At 41.0% G+C, this 22,879-nt stretch overlaps 2 protein-coding genes across 5 annotated transcripts in view; both read right to left on the reverse strand.

Moving 5' to 3' along the window:
- Positions 1-22,879, reverse strand: part of ARHGEF9 (Cdc42 guanine nucleotide exchange factor 9) — a 356,509-nt gene that overhangs the window by 232,521 nt on the left and 101,109 nt on the right. Inside the window, exon 1 of one of the 4 annotated variants that reach the window (XM_056540087.1) lies at positions 20,469-20,664. The exons of the other annotated variants lie outside the window; for them this stretch is intronic. Within the exon in view, the coding sequence (XP_056396062.1) occupies positions 20,469-20,513 (45 nt within the window). The 5' untranslated portion in view covers positions 20,514-20,664. Of the gene's footprint in view, positions 1-20,468; positions 20,665-22,879 lie in introns of those variants that run through there. 4 annotated transcript variants of the gene reach the window in all.
- LOC130291389 (uncharacterized) lies at positions 5,746-6,422 on the reverse strand. The gene has a single exon (XM_056540088.1). It carries the CDS (start codon positions 5,923-5,925, stop codon positions 5,746-5,748), a length of 180 nt encoding a protein of 59 aa, XP_056396063.1. The 5' UTR covers positions 5,926-6,422.

The raw sequence follows: 22,879 nt of genomic DNA on the forward strand, positions 1-22,879 counted from the left end.
ACGCATCAGAGCCATTGAACAATGCAACATTTGCAATAACAGCATTCTTAGAGAGACAGTGACCAACTGTGTGTTATAAAGACTGTCTTTGTTTGGATTTGCAGCGAACATTAAGTAAAATTCAACTTATAGCAAAATAAATGTGTCTGGATTTCTTATTTTTGCACATAATACCACTGGTATAACCCACTTGGTAAAATGGTTGCTTGGGCTCATTGCGGATTTTTAGGTTAGCGAAACCACTCTGCAACATGACATCACCATTTATTTCTACCAAGTAGCTATTACTCCCAGCTAGTCTGACTACCACTCCAATCCTCCTTCTGTGCACCACAACTGGCAAAAAATGATAACCATACTTTATAAATATGGCACATGTGCATGTGTTTTATAAATGTGTTCCGTTGTGTATTTGAAAACAACGCCATGGAATATGGTTTTTGCCACATACCAACAAATGGCAGGAGCTATTACTAGATATGGTCTAAAAAAACAATACTATTCAAAGATATCTATAAGCTAAAACTCCTTTCACTGTAAAGGAAATGTCAAAGTTATTCTTTACTAATTCATGTCTATAAATCAGAGTTTCATTCGAAACCTTCAGATGCCTCAGAGATGAAATCTTCTAGAATTGCATTTACCACTCTGTAGGTAACTGCGGAAGTAGAAGCAAACAGCCCCAAAGTTCATTAAACTGTTAAAACTGGGCCAGACATCAAGCTTGTTGACTGTTTCCAGTGACAACCAGCAGAACTGTGAATGCAAAGTTGGTCTTTTCGATGCAAGAAATATAAAGCAATGCATTTACATAGTTGCTCAACTTTCAAAGATTTTCAAAGGTGCCCATGCCTAATAGTGAACCCTGCCCTCACTACTTAAATACAGAGAGCAGGTTTAAGAAACGTTGATCTTTAGTCTTTTACAGTATGTTCACATGACAATTTTTTTTTATCCAAATCAGTTGGGGAGGGGGGGGGGGGTGTTGCAAAATTCCAAGGCAGCTTGTGTATTGTTGCTTCGGCCATGATTTTGGACACAGGGTAGCCCCATTTAGTAGGGCTAAACTGCCTCCAGTCTACCCTGTACTGTGTAAAATCCTTATGGATTCAGCATCAAATCATTGACTTGTCATTCTTTTTCTGCATTTCAAATTTGCAAATCATCTGCACTGTGTGAACTATGGTTCAAATTCACATTGAAATCAATTGGATGTGGAATTCATGTATTTTCCATGTAAGATAAAGTATGTTTTACCATAGCCGTATGTTACAGACTCCTTGCAATAACAATGAAACTCAACTATACTATATATCATGTTGTGAATCATAAGAAGAGATGGAAACGTGCGCCCAGCATGCCTGATTAAATCTTAAGGCGCGCTCTAGCCATGCCACCCTATGCAATCTGCCCTAGAGAAAGTATAGTATGCATATAAAGGAGTTACTGAAATTGAATTATGGTCGACCCTAGAGACAATGGATGCTGTGAGTACTACTCTCTATAAATTTATGAAGTAGCTTGATAAAGAGTAGTTAATAAAAAAAACATATGTAAGAATGTTACATGTAGTGCAGTGAATCCATGTCAGTATGGATATTATACATTGCTGTCATTCATATAGCATCAATACTGGTTAAGTGGATACAAGGCCTTAAAGGGGTACTCTGCCCCTAGACATCTTATAAGATGCCTGATCGCTAGGGTCCCGCTGCTGGGGACCCCCGTGATCTTGGCTGCAGCACTGCAGAGATCCAATGCTTGGAGCTAATTTTGACTGACTATGCAGGACGGAGGCTCATGAAGTCAAAGTCACGCCCCCACTTGTGACATCACGGCCATGCCCCCTCAATGCAAGTCTATGGAAGGGGGTGTGGCTGCCATCTTCGGCTCTGCACCCGATGCTCTAAATGAACGCTGGGTGCAGCAGGGAGATCCAGCGGCAGGACCCCCGCGATCAGACATTTTATCCCCTATCTTTTGGAAAGGGGATAAGATGTTTAGGGGTGGAGTAACCCTTTAGTACATTAGTTGACCTGGAGACTATGACTACAACAATGTTAAATTTCCATTGTCCTTGCCTGGAATACAGTAAAGGTCAAATCTGGATTAATCTCAGCCATGTTCAATTGAGATGCAAGCAAACATTTCTATATTCACAGAGAAATACTCATAGATGTCTGCAGTGATGCTACAGTCATATCAAATGCTTCAGGCTTACTGGATCTTAACTGGAGCACTGCATTTTAGTTGTTGAGATATAATTTGGGATATATTGTACAGTCTATGACTGTGAATCATTTACATTATCAATACATTAATAGAATCATTTAGATGGATAAATTGGAGGCAATGAACTGTGTTCTCATTGTGGCCCACAGCCTCGTTTTGCCGAGCATCATGGGGCTTTCTGGTTTCAAAGCAGTTAAAATATTGAATCCATCTTGCCGCAATCTGACTCACAGAGAACACCATGTAACAAGGGGAGATGCGGTTGATTATGATTTTTCGGAACATTTTTCAGATCAGGTAGCTGGCAACTTATTAAAGTGCTGGAGTCTAGTATGGTTCACTAGACAACTTGACTCATTGCATCAGTTTGCAGGAATGCCTAGTTTCCAGATGGGTGCAAAAACGGGTACACCATCAATGATGAGTGGGGGAGAACTTTTATATTCCACACTATCCTGAATGCAGCATTATTACAGATATATTGTGGACCCCTGGACTGTCCAATTTATAATTTGAACAGGAAATACAATTTCAAGGCCACAAGGGTGAATATACTACGAATAGTCATGCTAACATCTAAAGTCCATCATCCAATGGAGACGTAGCTAGCATTCTATTTTCAGAATCTAACTCTTTGTTGCTGTAATGTTTTTGCATATCTCATTAGGTTTACCTGCAGTAATATGTATAACCACAGTACACACACATACTAATGTGGGCCAAAAAACAAACAGATCTCTACTACATTTGACAAATTCAGCTCTACTATGATACAAGCAAACTTCCTTTAGTTGCCATGACAAAGGCAAAGCATAGTGATCACCACATTACAATAATACTAAGCAATATTTTTCTGTCTAAGCATATGACATGTCATAAATAAACTTGTCTCAGCACTCCATTGAGCACAGCCATAAAAATCAGTTCCCATTTACTGGACTTGATTGATTTTATCCTTAACAACATACATAGATTTATGTCTAGTCTGGATAAAATGTCTGCTATGTAAGGCCAAGGATAAAACTCAGGGGGTGCATCTCACAGTAGTCCTAATAGTCCAATGCTTGCCAAAATCCAAAATCTCAATTTCAACAAACACCTTTCATCTATGCAGAACAAGTCACATTCACCTATAATTGAATGATAATCTTTGTTGTTCTCATTGTACATACAGGACAGAATATCAATAAGATGTAATAGATTATTAATGATCATCCCGTAAAGGAATAGACCCTAGTAAGAAAAGGTTGGCTCCAGCTGCAAATGTCTAGTGATGGTGTGTCAGATCTAGGGCTTACAAGGGGATCCCACGGGTACCATGGGGGCCAGTCTAATACCGCAAGAGGGGTATGTCTTACATCTAAAGAGGTGAGCTTTAGTGGAAAGATGGAAACGTGACAAGAGGTGCCAACACTATACAAAGAAAAATCAATCTACCGATAAGTAGTATAAAGTTAGACACAGATTTATTAGCTTGAACCAATGTAATAAATCTGGTGCATCTTCTGACTGCAATTGCACTATAGTATGTTTATGCTAAGTATTAAACTGGATTAGCAAATCTTTCCCATAGTGCTTTAGTGTTTACTGCAGTAAATCCTAACTCACAGGGTTAGCATGTTACAGACAACTCAACCCCACAAAGATGTATGGCAAAATCAGCTCTGCTTTATCTATCTATTTAGCTATTTATCTAATCTATTTTTCATTATTCATTCATCTATAATAATGTATCTATATATTGCAATTTCATACCCTAAGTATCAAATATTTATGATTTATCTCTCTCTTTTTGTTCAGTCTATCTATCAGTTTAATACACTATCTATCTATCTATCATTATTATTATTATTATAAAATAAACATATATGTAGCGTCTGTCTACATTTACATATCTAGACATCACATACCTAAAAATGTTATATTTATGTAACAGATAACATTGAGACAAAAATAATTAAATCAACTAATAACATGTAAAAATACTACTACCACTAATAATAATAATAATAATAACTATAAAAACAAGTCAATCTTACCTGTGAGTACCTTGACCTTTTTGCTATAAAAACTAATCTAGTGAAATAATCCAATGATTTCTGTATTCAGATGAATTGTGAGGCTTTAATTATCTCTTCCGATCCATAAATATTCATATATCATGATTTCTACTTTTCCTAAATGCAGATAATCACTTGTACCAAATGAAGGCTGCTATTTATGGCACCCAAAACTTTTCCTGCACTGTCAATGGCAACTTGGAGATAAATAGAATGAGACACACAGTAGCAACCAGCAATGGTGGCCAAAGCATTATTACCATGTCAATAGAAGACTCTAGCGTAAAGCCAGTCCTGGGTAAAATGCCGCTTATAACATCTATGCATTAACACATAGGAATTCATGCACAGAGGATAGAATAGCTGAGGGGCTGCTAAACCTTGCATTGTGGATTCCAGTCACAGATCTAGTGTAGCCCCGCTGTATACTGAGCAAAGATAATGGTCTGCATCGCTTTTCTAAATAAAAACCCAATTGTAGATCCAATCACCTCTGGCTGATAAAACGCATAGCCCCTTATCAAGAGAACCTAGTCTTATTCATTGACTTGCTTAACATTCAGGCCAATTTACTGCATACGCTGTCTTCTTTTAACTGTTTGTGCACTGGTCTAGATAATACAGTACATTTATCTGCAGTCCTATGTAAAACCTCACATCTTACATCTGGTACCAAGTTACAAACTCAATTATAATGCACAAAGAATGTCAACCGTGCTACGTATCCTGTCACTCCTTCTATGCAGCCTGCTACATTAGCATTTTCTGTGCCCCCTCCCTATTAGGAGATTATTGTTTCCTGTCATGTATAACTTTTTTTTTTTTTTTTTTTGCATTATACTGCATTAGGACTGTCCATATATATTGCCATTAACACATTGTAGTTATCTAGAAGTATACCCCCCTTTCAGGATAGTATTCTTGCATTGGTACATGTACTGGTGGAAGAGAGACACTCATGAATACATTGACTTGAAAGCAAATTGTGACAATCTAAGCAGAGATTTGTCACCCACTGCTGAAGGAAATGTGCTTATCTAGGGAAAGATTAAATATGAAAGGGAAAGATGAGAATGCCAATGATTTCCATTATGGTTCTACAGACTTCATTCCTATTTATACACATCTAAGACAGAACACTGAGGGATTACACTGCTAGGATGTCTTAACCCTCAACGTCGATGGGGTAACATGCTTTTTCTGGCCAATGCGTTACAAGCAACCCCCCGCCCCACGCACGCACACACACACACACACCCATCCTCCCCCGACACCCGGCAGTGGAAGGGTTTAATATGACACACAAAAAAAGATTTAGGCAGAAATAATATAGCAACGTCATACATATCACAGTGAGTCCATGATGAAGCTGGATGGCATTGCGAGCTGGGTACTGTATTGTGCTCTCTTTCTCTTGCAGGCTCCTGCCGACAGCTCAGAGGGAGAAATCCGTTTACCGAGTGCCCAAGAAAAACATAAGAATCACGTTCACCAGCAGCAAGACCACGATCACTGCAAACACCACCACAGTTTGGACATCCAAGGTCATAGTGCAGTGCAATACATTGTAATTGTCGAGGTGGGGGGCTGGAAGGTTTCGAGGTGTCAACCTTTGCTCTGCAAAACTGTCCATACATCCAACATGTTAGAGTAGAAGGGGGGCATAAGGCTTCTCTTTCCTCCTTCACCGTTATCTGTTTCCCCCTTTTTAATCTTAATTTTCTCTCTTTTTTATTTTACGCCTTTGCTAAAAGCACTTATTGAGTGAAGAAAAGGGGGGCATCAGCTGGGACTGGAAAGCGCAGAAATCATTAGCAGAAGGAAAAAGAAGAGAGTCGAGCTGCTTGTGTCTCAGTGTCTCTCCTGTGTTTTAATTGGATTCCGTGCAGATAGGGCTGTGCATGAGATGAGCCCTCCACAGATTTGGAAGCTGCTTCTTGTGCTGCTGCGGCTCTGTGAGGAGAGGCAGTGGCAGTGTCATGCAAGGCGGGCTGGACGCATGCTAAGCAGGAGGCATAGGGATTTAGCTGTCAATCAGAGAGCTGGGACCAAGGATGGCGATTAATCCTTTTTTCAAGGCAACAGTGGGTATGATAAGATGGATGAAGCTGCTGCAGTGCATATAGAGCATCTCTTTATATCAGCAAGGGAGGAGTGCTTGGGCAAAGAGTGAGAAGGAGAATGTGTGAGAGGGGCAAGGGGGTGGTAAGTAAAGAACTAAAGGGGGGATTGTGAACATGATTCAGAAGAGAAAAAGCAATAGGTCTAAGTCACGTTGTCATGTGGGAGTCCACATCATGATGTCAAGAAGCTTCTGTTTTTTTCTATGTGTCTAAGCCAATCATTTTGGAAACATATCATAAAGGTATATGTCATGGCTAGTATTCTTTTTTGCTAATGAGTTTCATAAAAATCCCTACTAATCAACATTAGAGGCCCCGTCCCCACTCAGCCCTCTTTACAGCTTCCTATTTATATAAAAGTCATGTGACTTCTCATTCACCACTGTGCACTAATGACCAGTCAAAGCCCTAGCTGAAGGGCCATCCTTTAGAAACGTAGACAAACCTCTCAGACTCTGCATTGCATCCATCTGCATTTTGGGTATTTCCGAAAATTAAATAAATGGCCCTAAATGACTTGTCTCTCCCTAACTGTGTATCATGAAAGACGCGTCACTTAGGGCCAGCGGGGCATCCAGCAGCCCTGGTAACTGCCCCAACAAACAAGGTGCTGGTGGCTGTTTTAAACTATGATTTCACTGAAATGCCAAGCTTTTAGAGCAAGGGTAGGGTCACACGTAATGGATCCGCAGCAGTGATGCAACCCATAGTGTGCATCCAGCTGTTGCCAAGAGGTTAGTTGGGGGGAAGATCAAAAGCAATGTGAGGAAATATTATTTTACTGAAAGTGTACCAGATGCTGGAAACAGACTTCCATCAGATGTGGTTGGTAAATCCCCAGTAACTGAGCGTAAACCTGCTTGGGATAAACATATATCTATTGTAAGATAAAAATAAAGGAAATTATATGAGGGCATACCAGATGGTCCAGTGGTCTTTTTCTGCCAACAATGTTCTATGCTTCTGTTTCCATATAACCTGTTTTCTGACTTTTTAAGATGGAACACTTTTAAACCATAGATAATGACTGGGTAGCCTGAACACCGTAAGAAACTCCTCATAGACTGGTAAGGAGCATTGTTGATACCTACTGACTGCTCCAACAGGTGCTTTTTAAAGGGGTACTCCTTTTTTCTATAAACATGCTCAGGGTGCCTGAGCATGCCTGCAAAAGAAAAACAACTGTACTAACCTCCCACGCTGTCCCTGGTATCGCTGATCCCCACTGATCCCATTCTCCATCGTGCTCCACTTCCAGGTGCCGGGGGTCAATATGTTAGAATGCTGCTCAGCCGACTGAGGTGGGACACTGTTGAGACCAATTGACCCCAGGATATAGAGAGGAGTGGAGACCAGTAGCAGAAATACTGGAGGAAGCAGACGAGTGAGGGAGGCATCTTTATAGAATTATTATTTTTTTTTTTTTTTACTGGACTACCCCTTTACCGTCTAATGAAAAATATAAAGACAAGCAACCTTTAACAATTGTGCCACCCGAAATGATACATTTTATGGCTGCATGACCAATGAAGATCAATAAGTATCATTTATAGTTATTGTCACCCTTCTTCATGTACAATTATTGTAATGATCACTTGGAAATGAACAGAATACACAGGCTTTTAGCAGCAGGATCACTTTAAATAGCTCCAAGTTATTTCCATAGCTTATGCAAATACGTAACAATTTGCAAGAGGCATTTTCCTCGAGAGTTATGCATTTCTTTACCCAAAGTTCACAGGCAACGAATATTCTACCAATTAGATATTGTACATTTGAGAAAACCCTATGTGGTCTAATCAGAAAACTTGCTATCTTATCAAGAAGCAGCGGCTGGAATACCCCAATTATATTAAGCATTCTGCTATGGGTAACACTACATGAGAAATACCGTACTTAGGAAAAGAGGCTGCAACGACAAGAATATGTACTGCTACAGCAGACAAAATTTCTAATCAGGTTGCCTTTGTAGGCCAAGCAACGAGAGGGGGCATGTTCTACAGAAATGCCACATAGGCAAGATTTATACAAGCATCTCAAGCCCAAGAGCAGAAAGCAGGTCAGGCAATGCAACAGCATGGTGTTTATCTATTGAGATGAAACAGAATGCTGTAGTCTTCTGACATAGGATATCACTTAGGGATTACTCTAGTGAGCAGTTCTGCAGTGATTATAAAAAAAAGATAATATTAAAAACATGTTCCAGTTTAGGGCAAATCACCGTGGCAAGGGAACAATGTATCTTGTTTGGAAAACCCACTCCTTATATTGTGGGTCTTCATTACAATAACTGATCACAAGGGTCTCTGGTGGGAGCCCCCGTGATTATCAGGCATGAAGATCTAGGTAACTATACATTATTTTTGTAGTGATGTCGAAGGGAATATGAATCATAACATCATGGCTACTGAAATCAATGGGCCACCACAGTTGGGAACGTAGACATGTAGAGAAGAGTCCTACCTATAGAATTTACCTTAAAGGTTATGCCATAACAGTACATAGGCAGACAGAGGTTAGTCTGGAGACTACATCTGCTTTAAAGGGGTACTCCGGTGGTCAACGTGTTTTTCCGTTTGTGACTTACCCTATTTGTTTTGTTTCATTTCTATTCTTGTTGTTTAGGCTACTTTATTTCCGTTCTTTGTTGTCTTTTTATTTCCCACTTTGTTTTCCTATCTTTGCTTCTATTCCCTATTCTTGCTGTGCTGAAAACTACAAATCCCAGCATGCCACATGCCTTGCTGGTTTGGGGCGGCTCCTTTTTTTTTTTGTTCCGCCCTTTACCCACCCAACTATTTTCCCGCGTCGGCCCCCTTATACACAGCACACTAATATAAATAAGCCCTGGTTGGGACACACTGGCATACACACAAAATGGACTACAACTCCCAGCATGTGTTCAGGAGTCTTCAGTCTGTGGTATAACACCAGCATGCTGCCTCTGTAGTCTCCTGGGGGTTTTAGTTCACCAAACCTCTATAGGGCATACACCAGTGTTTCCCAACCAGGGTGCCTCCAGGTGTTTCAAAACTACTACTACCAGCATTCCTTGGTTGGGAAACACTAGCATACACACACATAACAGGGACTACAACTCCCAGCATGTGTCATTCAGGAGTCGTCGTCGTCCCCCCCCCCCCCCCCCTTCACACATAGAAATCATCCCCAGTATGAGATTTATTCCTCAGCCCCTGCAGTCTATACATCCCCAGCCCTGAACTTTGTCATCCTCCCGTTCAGTGAACACAGAGCTCAGGGAGGAGATGAGGAGGAGTGTACGTCCTCCCTCTTATGTTCTCTGTCTTCTTTCTCCTGTGCAGACCTGAGTCCTTTGAAGATAGAGAAGGGGGAGGGGAGATCTGGAGCGCTGTAAGTCCTCTCTCCCCCTGCTCTGGCTTATTTCTCTCATGCAGACCTGTGACCTATGGCAGGGGGAGATGAGGGGGGCATGGCTTATTTCCCTCATGCAGACCTGCATCCTCCGGGCTCTGACTTCGCTCCCCCCAGCTCTAACTTAGCAAACCTTACATATTCATAAGCTGGGTGTGAAAGAAGCCGCCCAGTCACGGAAACAAAGAACAGAGAAAAAAAAAGCCCTGACACATTGTCCACAGCCTAATCCTAAAATGGCCGACGCCTTGGATGACAGTAAGGGATCCAAAGCAGAACTACAGAACTTCCTGGCCCACAAACAGGTAAGAAAAAAAGACACATGCTACACAAACATCGTGTCAATTGCATAAACCTTAACATTAAAAGAAGATGCAATATAGCCAAAAATCTTAACCACTGGAATACCCCTTTAAACAAAAGTGACTAAAGAACTGATGATTTGAGTGGGAAATGGCATATGACTAAACAGAAATGCCTACGTAATGCATGTTGGTTGATTTTTACACAACAAATCAAAAATGTCAATAAAGTTTTTTAAACGTTCAGCCTTGACAAGCCCTTTGTAAAATGCACACAACTTCAAAAACTTCTTAAGTATCATAAAAAATAAGAAAAAAATAAAAATTTGCTAACAATGACAATGACACATCATGCAAAGAAAGTAAAAGCCGAGACTGACAAAGTTTTATATTACAAAAGAACATATACAGTAGTAATTGGTATAATTGAGGCATGTCTCCTAGTAACAACAGTAACAGGCTTGTGGAGATGAATCATATATCTATATAGGTTAGTCAGAATTTAAATTCAGTCCATCTTAAGAGGAAATGAATATGAAAACGGCCCATAAAGTAAAACTTCAATAATGCAAATCAAGTTTGAGCCATGGATCTTTTAAAACGAAGAGATACAATAAAAAATAATAAGAACAGACATGATCCAATAGATGAATGCAAGTTTAGCAGAAGGAAGCTAACAGGAAGCCAACAATATACACAATAGTTCTTTATACTAACTACCAAAGCCTGCCTACTACCACATACCTCAGTCATCCTACCATCCATAAAGGGTCAAACTCCATTAGGAGTACACAGCAAGTATTGGTTAACTTCTTTTTTTTTTTATTTTTTATTTTTTATAACTTAGCTTTACCCATTTAAAGTATATTAGAAATATAACAAAAAACATATATATATATATATATATATATATATATATATATATATATATAAAAGTTCATGACAGTGCCCATTTAAGATCAGGCCTTGAATAGACATTCTTAGTAGTAATTCTAGCAGGACATGTTGCCCAAGCTGCCCTCAGCACTCTCCACTGCAGAGAGAAACAAAAGTAACTATTACATGGGGCAATTATCAGCTGAACAGGCTGACAGTGCCCTGTGTAATAGGGCCAGTGATTAGCAGAACTAGCAAATGCTCATTTGTCAGATGACTGCTTCTTCTGGACAGGTTAAAAATCCATTGTTTGCCAGCCACACAGTCCGGTATAATAGAACATGTGTGACTGACCAATGATGATAGGATAGGGCCACTCAAACAATTCAGTGATTGTTCATGCAGCTCTACCAACATGGTAGTCACGCCTTGTTATAGGCTCTTTAAAGGAATTCTGATCTACAAGATAAGTGCATTGTTATAACATCTGTCAACCCATGTAAAAGGGCCCTAACTTGCAGGCCTCTTAGCCTTATAAGTCAGAGAATATGTTGAAATAACTTATCTGCTAACTTTAGACTGAACTTCCTTATACCCAGTAGAGAGTTAGGCTCAGAGACAACTCCTCCCTTTCCTCTGGAAGGTTTCAACACCCAACAGCAGGCTCCTCAGGGATCCCAGTGGGATACTACACATTTACCACTTATTACTTTATCTTATTTTGATAAGTCATAATGTTGATAAATACACTCTGCAGAGCCATTTGCTTTGAATGAATCTCTAGCACTGAGTACTGAGTTTCTCCAAGTGTCAGCCAAACTCTTCATATGGTATTTTCAAATTTAGGGATTTTTCTGCCAAGAGTTGCCTTTCTCGAAGGGATGAAGAGGTTTAGTAAGGTGAACCGATGCCACAACAGATTTGCTGGGGGCAAGCAGGCGAGAGCTGGAGGCTTGAGATATATATATATTTACAAATCGATAGACATATATAGAGAGAGAAATTTATATATTCATATATCCGTACAAATTTAGCTAGGCCCCTAAAATATTTGCAGAATATGTCTTGATGTGTCAGATACTAAATAGCTCCAGAGGCTAAAGTTTCAGTAATTTAGTCACTTCTGATAGTTCTTGGTTGCTTCTTCGAGAGATGGATAAACAAGAACTAAACTACTCCAAGTAGTAACAAATGTGGCCCTATTTACTGTAGTACCACACTGATAAACTAAGTTATTTGCATCAATCCATAGCAGTACACAGTACCTAGAATGGAGGGTGTGACGGCGGTGGTTGCCCCTCATCCGACACGGAGTGGAGTTCGCTATGTGCGTCGGATTACAGGGTACAACATCGGAGATTGCGCGCTGGGGGGGGGGGTACCCCTTTAAAGGGTTGTGTTCCAATTGTAAACAGTTTTGCAAGAACATATTATAAAATGAAGGATCTGATTCCAGAGCATACACAGTGTTAGGAGTGCGTGTATATAAGCTCATAGACCCATAGACCCATCCATGAGACTCATAGATATATATGTTGTTCAATGCTGGGAAGATTATTGCATAAGGAACATATGTAGTACAGTAGTAAACTGCATGAGTAAGGCTATGTTCACACACAGTTTTATGATCCGACCAAAAACGTACTATTTACGGCTAAAAATTATTACCGTATTTTCTTTTTTTATATTAAATTCTATTGAACTCAATGGAATAAGAGCTGTTAATTACCATTCAGTAGATTTTTTTGATCGCAAAATTAAATGCAAGGTTTCTTTTGCAATTTACTGCTCCAAAAATTACACTCTACCTTTTTTTTCACATGCTTACGGCCATTTTCGTCCCCCAAAAGGGCTGATTACATGATAACATTTACTACAGAAAAAAAACTGATGGAAAGCTTCTGAAAAAAGTCTAAACAAACATGTCATAAAAAGCAGAAAATAAAGTGGACCAAAAGGGAAAAAATTATGACATTTTCAGCTGTTGCTTTTTTTTTTAAGTTTAAAAATTTGGACCAAAAACTGAATGTGCACATGACCTAAAAGTGAGTATAGAAACACACTCTGACATCTTAGCTCAAGGGTAGAATTGTTCAAGCAAGCAAATCTAATAACTGAAGAATATTTTATTAAAGGGAACACTGAATATTCAGACTATTTTGTCTTTTAAATGAGCAGGTAGCAAAATAGTTAAAATGAAGAATATAAAGAATGAGTTTCCCCACAATGGGAAACTGTGTAGTACTAAAAAATAAAGTTGCACATTTACTGGAGGGAAGGCGGCTCACATGTATATTCATGACTGGATTCTATAACAGCAGAAGTAATAGACTTTATGTTAAACAGAATGGTTTTTCTCCCTTGAGACACACATTTATAAGGGTGGGGGTAGGCAAAAGTAAACTACATGAAAAGACAAAAAAAATCTATTATCCATGATCTTTCCCAATGACATACAGCTTTACTTTCAGTGACGTGTACATTTTTGAAAGGCTGTAAGGACGTTTCTTGTCAACCTGTGAACTGCACTTCAATGTTATCTGGAAAATCACTAAATCTTCATTTAGTTTGGATATCAGTGTTTGAATCAGAAACTGCATAGGAATGGATAATGCTAAATTCTGTTTGTATTTGCATTCATTCCATTACTGCATCAAAATACTATTGTTGCTTCTGCATGAAGAGACTCATCACTTTTTAATGGCTGCTAGATTGGTCATACCAAGTTGTTTGAGATCTGCCTCAAATCCTCCAATATCTATGTGGTTTTTGGAATAGTATCCTAAAGGATCGACAGAATAGAGGAATTATTAGCTTCAATCTTGGCTTCCTAAGGTGCTGAGGAAGCCACACAGTGTGGCGATACATGTGGGGAGCAAACAGGTCCTGGGCCAGTACACTAATTAGAACACTTTCTTAACTTGTCATTAAGCACTTCTCATATCATTAGACATTCATATACAAGTTAGAGAATATTTCTAATGTGTGTCAGGACCAGGATATAGCATTTATTGGGTCCGTCTCTTGAAGTTTATATATGTTATGTAATTGTTTTTAATATATCTTGTGTAGATCAGTGTGAGGAATTTTGCTATTACTGGAGTCGGTCTATCCCCTGCTCTCTACTGTCAGCTGCAACATCACACAAAAAGAAAGAGAGTTCACAAAATTCCGCTTAATTTTAAAAACTTGTTTTAAAACTTGTTTTAAAACCAACAGGTTTTGCAATTACTTTCATTAGAAAATTTTCAGTATTTCATACTGAAAAAGCCAGTCAAACAACTAAACCCGCCTGCTTGGACATATACTAGTCCTGCTGTGTCCATGCGTCATCACCTATGTCATGGACACACTTCCTTGATTGACAGCTGTGAGCGCAGGGCTCACAGATGGAGGAAAAATCCTCCCACTGTCAGCTTGTGTCCCGATACTGTCAGTGAGGACAAGCTGGGAGTTGTAGTTTTGCTAATGTTAGGGGAGATGTGAGCAGACAGCATACTGAGGGAAGGGGCGGAGACCTGCACAGTGAGGCCACGCCCCCTCCCTTTGAGAGGAATTCAGACTAGTGAGCTAAATTAAAAGTGTAATAAAAAAAATGAATGATGTACATGATTAGGATTAGGTACTGAGTGATTATTTAAAAAAAATGATTTTTGTTGGATCTGACGGGTACACTTTAACTATAAGTGCATCTGAAAGATGCTCCCCGCTCTGTCGATTAGCATAACGTGGGCAGCCTCCGTGCTCAAGCATATGTGTGATGTCATACAGGGAGGGTTAGTAGTACTTCCTACGGGCGGGGGGGGGGGTGTAACAACCTTAAAGGGGTACGCTGCCCCTAGACATCTTATCAAAAGGATAGGGGGTAAGATGTCTGATTGCGGCAGGCTCACCTCTGGGACTGCCACGAGATCTCCCTACAGCACCCTGCGTTTGTTTAGAATGCCGGCTGCTGCACCGAAGGCTCGTGACATCATGACCACGCCTTTGAATAGGAGATAAGATGTCTAGGGGTGGAGTACCCCTTTAAGGGGAGCTGCCAATACATACAGTGGAGTGGACTAGTAGTACTACCTACAGGGAGTAACTGTAGTTAGTTATGGCTGTAAAGGTAGTTATGGCTGTTATGGCCTATAAAAAAAGACAAGGCCTCAAGCTGGCAACTTTCCCTATGATGTTGTTTCTTTTTCATGAGATAACCCTTTTAAACTTTCTCCTCCACACCGCTGACTGTAGACAGCTGGGAATGGGTTTAAAACACAGAAAGTCATGCAAATCTTTGAAATATAGTTTTATCCCTGGTCCCCTCCTGGTTTTGGCTAATAATACCAACCACAATCATGACCAAATTACGGTGTGTCAGTAGCTCTATGAAATGAATCTAAAAAAATATATATGTTAAGAAAAGGGGACTGCTGGCCTTCACCTCATACAAGTGTGGTTACTCTCTATCAAAATGAATTACGGTTATAATGTATGAGCACATGCCATAAAACACAGTGTAGAAACTTTCTATTAGACTAAATAAGAAATGACAACATGTTTGCAGCCATCATTTCAGTGAAACCAGAAACCAGATCAAGACCCACTTAATCCTCACATTGGTGGAGAACACCATCAGTACCAAGCATCCACTGACCTGACTTTAGTGACATGGCATAATAGATTAAAAACAGTCAACATTAGTCTAAATGGAACTTAAAGGGGTACTCCGCTTCTAGACATCTTATCCCCTATCCAAAGGATAGGGGATAAGATGTCTGAGCACTGGGGTCCCGCGCTGGGGACCCCCGCGAACTTGGCTGCAACACCCAAGACATCCGTTGCACGGAGGGAACTTTGCTCCGTGCAGGATGACTGGCAATGTGGGGCAGAGGCTCATGATGTCACAGCCATGCCCCTTCAATGCAAGTTTATTGGAGGGGGCGTGATGGCCATCACGTCCCCTCCCATAGACTTGCATTGAGGGGGTGTGGCCGTGACATCATGAGCGGGGCAGATGTAGCAGGGAGATCGCGGGGGCTCCAGACATCTTCTTCCCTATTCTTTAGATAGGGGATAAGATGTCTAGTGGCGGAGTACCCCTTTAAAGGGGTTGTCAAGTGAACATTTTATTTGTTGTTTAATGTGGCCAGACTGCCTAATAAAAAAAAAAAAAAAGCTTTAATTCACCTTACTTCCTCGTAGCCTCTGGTATCAGGGCACCCCTGATGTCTTAGTGCTGCTCAGACAATAAATGGCCGCCACAGTGTCCCGCCTCAGCCAGTGATTGGTGGAATGGCACTGTTATGTACCTCAGCTGCAGATGTTACAATCTGCAGATCAGGTAAGAGCAGTGTCACCTGTCGCATACCTGATACTGACGGCTATGAGGGAGCAAGGAAGGTATGTTAAAGCTTTTATTGTTTTATAAGGCAGTCTGGAAACATTATTCAAATACAAATTTTCACTGGACAATCATCTTTAAAGGGGTATTCCAGGATTTTTTTTTATTTGACTATGCCACAGGGGCTGTAAAGTTAGTGTAGTTCATAATATAGTGTCTGTACCTGTGTATTACGGTTTTCTCACAATTCTTCTGTGATTTTCACTCCAATATTCATTTTTTATCAGCATACAAAATGACTGTTGTCTCAGATTTTTCCCAGGTTGCAATGCGGCCGAGACCTGACTCATTAGTCATCTGATGACAGGAGCCTGTCTGCTTCAATGGGTGGAGGGATTGCTTGGTGGGAGAGAGATCAATCTGCAACAGCTGTAGGCACCTTGATTGAAAACCACAGGTCTTTTGAATGGATGCAGCTAAATTATGTTTCAATGGGTGGGGTGGCTGATGTGTGGGAGGGAGGAAGATGGAATTTTGGGATTTGTAGTCAAAAAAAGAAAACTCAAACAGGAAATACCAGTTCACAAACAGCTAGCCACAGTATTATGGTAATCTCACAACATAGCCATTTAGCCCCAAGACAAGCACAGGTCCTTCCTAAGCATGTCCATTACTGTCTGCCAGGTACGTACTAAAATCACCTTATGGTGGGTAACTCCTTTAACTATCGTGTATGTGTCACTGGATTAAAATACGACCCGTTGATAAACTTTTCTGAAAACACATTGTATCACTGACAGATTACCAGTTATCCAGTTTACAGTCCTCGGTCATTAAGTTAAAGAAATGAAAATATATTTTTAATCTAAGAAATATGCCGTACTGATAAAATAGGAAATACCAGAGTTTTCATTCTAACACTGTGTGCATTTACGTCACTTACGGGTGACCCACATAGATAAAGGCATTCTGTTCTGTGGGGATTGTCCTATTGTGCATAAGCATGCACAAATCTCTAGCTAAACAACTCCATAGGGATCAATGATTTATATTACAGCTTGGTGGATGCTCATTAAAGCAGTAAGGCACTTGCACAAGGTTATAAAAAAACATACATGCTGTAGGACAAAACTGTCTCCTTTCTACACCAGCTCTTCAGGTTATATTAGGCATATTACCCATGTGATCTACTAAACTTGTAGAAAGGAGGGTGGAAGGGATTATTTTATAACCTATCTTTTCCTATACAGATCTTCGCAGCTTGAAAAGAACCGTGATAGTTTTATAAGATTATGGACAGCTATCGTACTTTCAGATACAGACCTGAGAAATATTGTAGCTGGAGATTATGGAATCGATTTGCAAGGTTTGAGATTTGCAGCGGTTCACAGTAATTCACATTTTGAAAAACAATAAAGAAGAGAACTTTTAGGTTGTGTTCACACATCAGGTCTTTAATTGCAATTATTGAATAAATAGCAAGGAATAGATTGAAAAGAGGAGACATTCTGTGTCTTGCTTATATAAGGGCCCTTTATTTATGACCTGTTCCTGCTTTTGTGTTCAATAATTGCAATTAAATACCTGAATGTGTGAACACACCCTTAGAGAGTCAGTGCAAATCAGTATTAGCTGATGTAATTGGGTCTGTAACGGTTTCTTCATTATGTAACAGTTACATGCAACATGCTTTAATAATAATAATCACTGTATTGTCTCCTTGCAGAATCCATATTTAAACAATATAGACCATACTCAAAATAATATAAAACTATTCGATATAATACACAATATAAATGTGTTGGACATACATCAACATATGGGTTATTTCATATAGGAAAGTTATAAGGAGTTTGAAACGTAGAAAAAGTAGAAGATTCCCTCACTATACTATAGTTAAAATACTATACTATAGGTTAAAGCATTTAAAAATGAAATCACACAGCAACAATGTTATGCAAATTAAAACATATTGAGAAGATCTAGGAATCTTCTTTTTATGATTGTAGTCTAGTTTAGGGTTTGTAAGGTCTGAGGTAGATTTGTAAGGTTCTCATACACCTTATACTAAAGTCGGCCAAGCCCGTTGTCCTCAGCAGGTTCGGCCAACTGTCTAAGGTATACAGCAGCTTCCTGATTCTCCACCGATGATGTGGTGGAGAGAAAGGTATATGTTCCACCTGACCCTATTGTTTTGGGGCAATAAGCTGGTGCCAGAGGAGTCTGGCCACAGTTTACACATCCTCTGCCTATAGACAATACTTATATGGACAATGAATTTTAGCCAAGCCAAATGCTCATGTGTATGAAAGGTAGGAGAGAACTTCACTTTAAGGAACGTTTGGCCGACAATTATTGAAATGTATGGGCACCTTTAGCCTGAGGCATAAATAGTTCCTATCATTTTTTTGTGGTTTAAGCCTTATTTGTACATTTACTGTGTCCTTAAAATGTTGAAACCAATGGCCATGCTTATAGATTTTATAATATTAATAATAATAATAGATAATTAACTTAATACATAATAAAGTAATAGTGCTCCAACAGCCGAGATTAAGTTCATGCTATGCAAGGTGGTGTAAGAAATTCGATGCAAAGACTCCGTAAATTCCCAAATATCAAGGAGCACTTAGGTAAATCCCTCGGGATTATTCACACATCGCTTTGTGGGAGATCAGTACAATCCCATTCACTGCGGATTATTTTATCAGACCAATAAATCGTATTATGGTCAAGAGTAGCCACTTTGCCAGGATTCATAAGCAGCTCCTAAACTTCATACCGTGACACTTTGCCAAAATCTTCATACAACATATGTTGCTGTGTTTAAAACTCCTCTGCTAAAACCTAGTGAATAGTGAGCTAAATCACATTGGTCTATTCACCAGGGAAGATTCCTTGGTATTATTGTCACCTTTTGTGACTGGATAATTCTAAGACATGGACTCGAAAAATATAGAAAAACCATAAGGCTCCATGTTATAACCAGGTAAAGTGGGAAGCAACAGCACATAGGGTCACAACCTTTTAACTAGGAAAGGTATAGTAACACTGGAGGAACTAGTGACGTACCGGAATGAAGCATTTTCCTCCTAGCAACAGATGCTTCAACTGGAGGTGGGCTATATGGAGGAGAAGAGGACAGCTGTAGTCTATGGGAGTAGTAGTGCACACATGCCCTCGCTTCTATGGTGAGGTAATTGTACAGAAGGGAATTTAACATGGCTTTATTCCACCAAGAAGATGTCAGCCTTATTGCAATATTCTGTTGATTGTAAGTACAGAATACGAGGCCTCGGAGATGGCATTAGGATGTGCAGACATAGTCACCAGTTTTTTACAGAACACTAGCAATTTTTAGATATAGATGTTATTAGAGCAAGTGACATCATATGTCACAACATGACATCATTCCCAGAATACAGGCCTAGATCCTAAAACACAGCCGTTACACTAAATAAAGCAAGGTGTGAAGCCTACCATTCTAAGACATCATTCCTTTCTGATATGTGACAGGAATAGCTGAGTGCCTATGGCCGCAGAGAAACGCACGACACTCTCAAGATCTGCATTGATTATTCTATCCAGAAACCAAATGAAACGTTCTTCCACAAACACCTTCAATTCTATCCAGATCTTGCTACCTCCCCCATTGCAGCATTTATTAACTCTCCGTGGTGTGTGCAGCTTCACACACATAGCACCAGGAGCCAAGCATTGCCAGCAGCCCAGTGGAGCCGGGTCTATTTTTAGCTGCAGCTGTCAGTTTCACGGCTGTGTGAAGCATCATCCTTTGGCTGAGCTGTTTGTACAATGGGAATAGGTCCCCTTAAAATAGTAGAATAACCCATTCTAAGCCAAACGAGGCCTGCAGCAACATTACTGGGGGGGGATCACTGCAACGAAAGCATGAAAACAGACAAGCAACAAAGCAAGTAGAAGTGCCTAAACATAACAAAGTGTCCTTACGTTGGTACATGCTTTTGATACCTCAAAATGGGATGAAGAGTCTAGCAACCTCCCTCTGCACAGAGATGCATCTCCATGTTCTGTAGAGCCAGAAATGATGTGTATAAAATGGCTGGAGCTTAGCCCCGTAGATCTGCGCTGCCTCTCAGAGAGAAGGGTAGAGATAGCAGCAGCTACCTGGACTCACCATCCCCTCTCTGCCGCTGGTCCATGCTAGGTTCTGCCGATCCATCCTGAGCGAAGCTTTGGCCCCCTTACTCCTGGGTTTTACCCCCCTCAATGACAGCTGCAGACTCACATCTGTCTCCCTCTGCGTTATCAGCACATTGGCTCCTAGCTTTGGGGGGTTTTCTTGGGTGGTTGAAGGAGACCCTTTTGCTTTGTGTGTCTCTCACTCTCATACACACACATCCCCTCCCCCTCTCTCTGTCTCGCTCACACTCCCCTCCTTCTCACCCTTTTTATTCTCAGTCTTTCCATTTACTCTCATCTCTAGATTGAGGAAATTCTTTCTAATTTCACAATCATTCGTCTTGTACGGAAGAAAGAAAAAAAACTATCTATACTGCAAGCCTACCCTTGTTGACATATTCTAAAAAAACACACATTAATTATATTTCTATATATTCATTGAATTTTTTAATTCTACTTCTTAATATTTTGGGGTAAAATCCTTAACATAAACTAAACCTTTACAATGACTGTATGGATAGAATAGGCTAAGATTAAGCTATGTCTAAGATGACATTTGATACCATGTTCTCAAAATATAAAAAAAAAAAAATATTAGGGAGAATTACATTCTTTATACTTTATATTATTATTTTGTGATATGTCAATTATTCACACCATGGACCTATTTTTGCATGAAAACTGTACAGATATGTCCAAATGTCAACACATCAAGCTGGTGTCCAGTAGTTAGGACCTAGGAGGACTTGGATGGACCGCGGTGCTCATTGCTCAAGGGAGATTAGGATTTCACATGCAATATAATTTAAAGGGGTTTTCTTTTTATGTACCGTATATCCCGGCGTATAAGACGACTTTTTAACCCCGAATTTTCTTCTGAAAAGTCGGGGGTCGTCTTATACGCCAGGTATTGACGTCTGGAACAGGAAAACTTCTGATTATCTGCCCAGGCCGGCTCCCGTGTGTGTCTGCAGGCGGGGGCCGGCCAGAGCAAGTAAAAATTAATACTGTATACTAAAAACCAGGGTGCCTCAAGCTGTTGTGAAACTACAATTCCCAGCACGGCAAAGGCTGTCCGGGCATGCTGGGAGTTGTAGTTTTACAACAGCTGGAGGCCCCCTGGTTTTTAGTATACAGTATTAGTTTTTAGCTGCTCTGGCCGGCCCCCGCCTGCAGCCACACACGGGAGCCGGCCCGGGCAGATAATCATAGGTATTCCTATGCCGGACATCCCTGTGTCCCGAAAAATCTTTTCGGGACATAAGGATGTCCGCCGGTCACTTACCATTGCCCGGCGTCCTCCTGCGATCCTCCTTCGGTCCTCCTGCAGTCTGGTCCTCCGTCTCTATGGTTGTACGCACGGGAAGTCAGTGATGTTACGTGCCTACAACCATAGAGGCAGAGGAGCGCAGGACCAGGAGGACCGCAGGAGGACGCGCGCCGACCAGGGCCTGGTGAGTGACCGGCCGTGCTATCTTAAGTGATCCGGTCACCGCTCCCCCATCCCGGGACCTACTGCTATGGTCCATAGGCCATAGCAGTAGATGGTGTCCCGGGCCGGAGGAGCGGTGATCGGATCACTGTGGGGGCAGACCAGTACAGACATACAGCCTGCAGCCATACACTGTATATGGCTGGAAGCTGTATGTCTTTTGGGGGGGAGCTGCCTACTATTGTGGGGGAACTGCTGACCTAATGTGGGGGGAGCTGCCTACTATTGTGGGGGCACTGCTGAACTAATGTGGGGGGAGCTGCCTACAAATGTGGGGGAGCTGCCTACAAATGTGGGGGGAGCTGCCTACAAATGTGGGGGGAGCTGCCTACTATTGTGGAGGAACTGCTGACCTAATGTGGGGGGGAGCTGCCTACAAATGTGGGGGGAGCTGCCTACAAATGTGGGGGGAGCTGCCTACTATTGTGGGGGGAGCTGCCTACAAATGTGGGGGGAGCTGCCTACTATTGTGGGGGAACTGCTGACCTAATGTGGGGGAATTGCCTACAAATTTGGGGGGAGCTGCCTACTATTGTGGGGGAACTGCTGACCTAATGTGGGGGGAGCTGCCTACAAATGTGAGGGAAGCTGCCTACAAATGTGGGGGAGCTGCCTTCTATTGTGGGGGAGCTGCCTACTAATGTGGGGTAACTGCTGAGTTAATGTGGGGTAACTCCCGATCGATTGTGGGGGAGCTGCCTACTATTGTGGGGGAACTGCCAACCTAATGTGGGGGAACTGCCGACCTAATGTGGGGGAGCTGGCAATCTAATGTGGGGTAACTGGCAACTTAATGTGGGGGAACTGCCAACTTAATGTGGGGGGAACTATACTGCCTACCTAATGTGGGGGAACATGATGCCTACCTAATGTGGGGGGAAATACAAGGTACCGTACATCGCGGTAGGAGGGCT

This window comes from Hyla sarda, chromosome 9 (genome assembly GCF_029499605.1).
Source record: "Hyla sarda isolate aHylSar1 chromosome 9, aHylSar1.hap1, whole genome shotgun sequence".
NCBI classification, from domain to species: Eukaryota; Metazoa; Chordata; class Amphibia; order Anura; family Hylidae; genus Hyla; species Hyla sarda.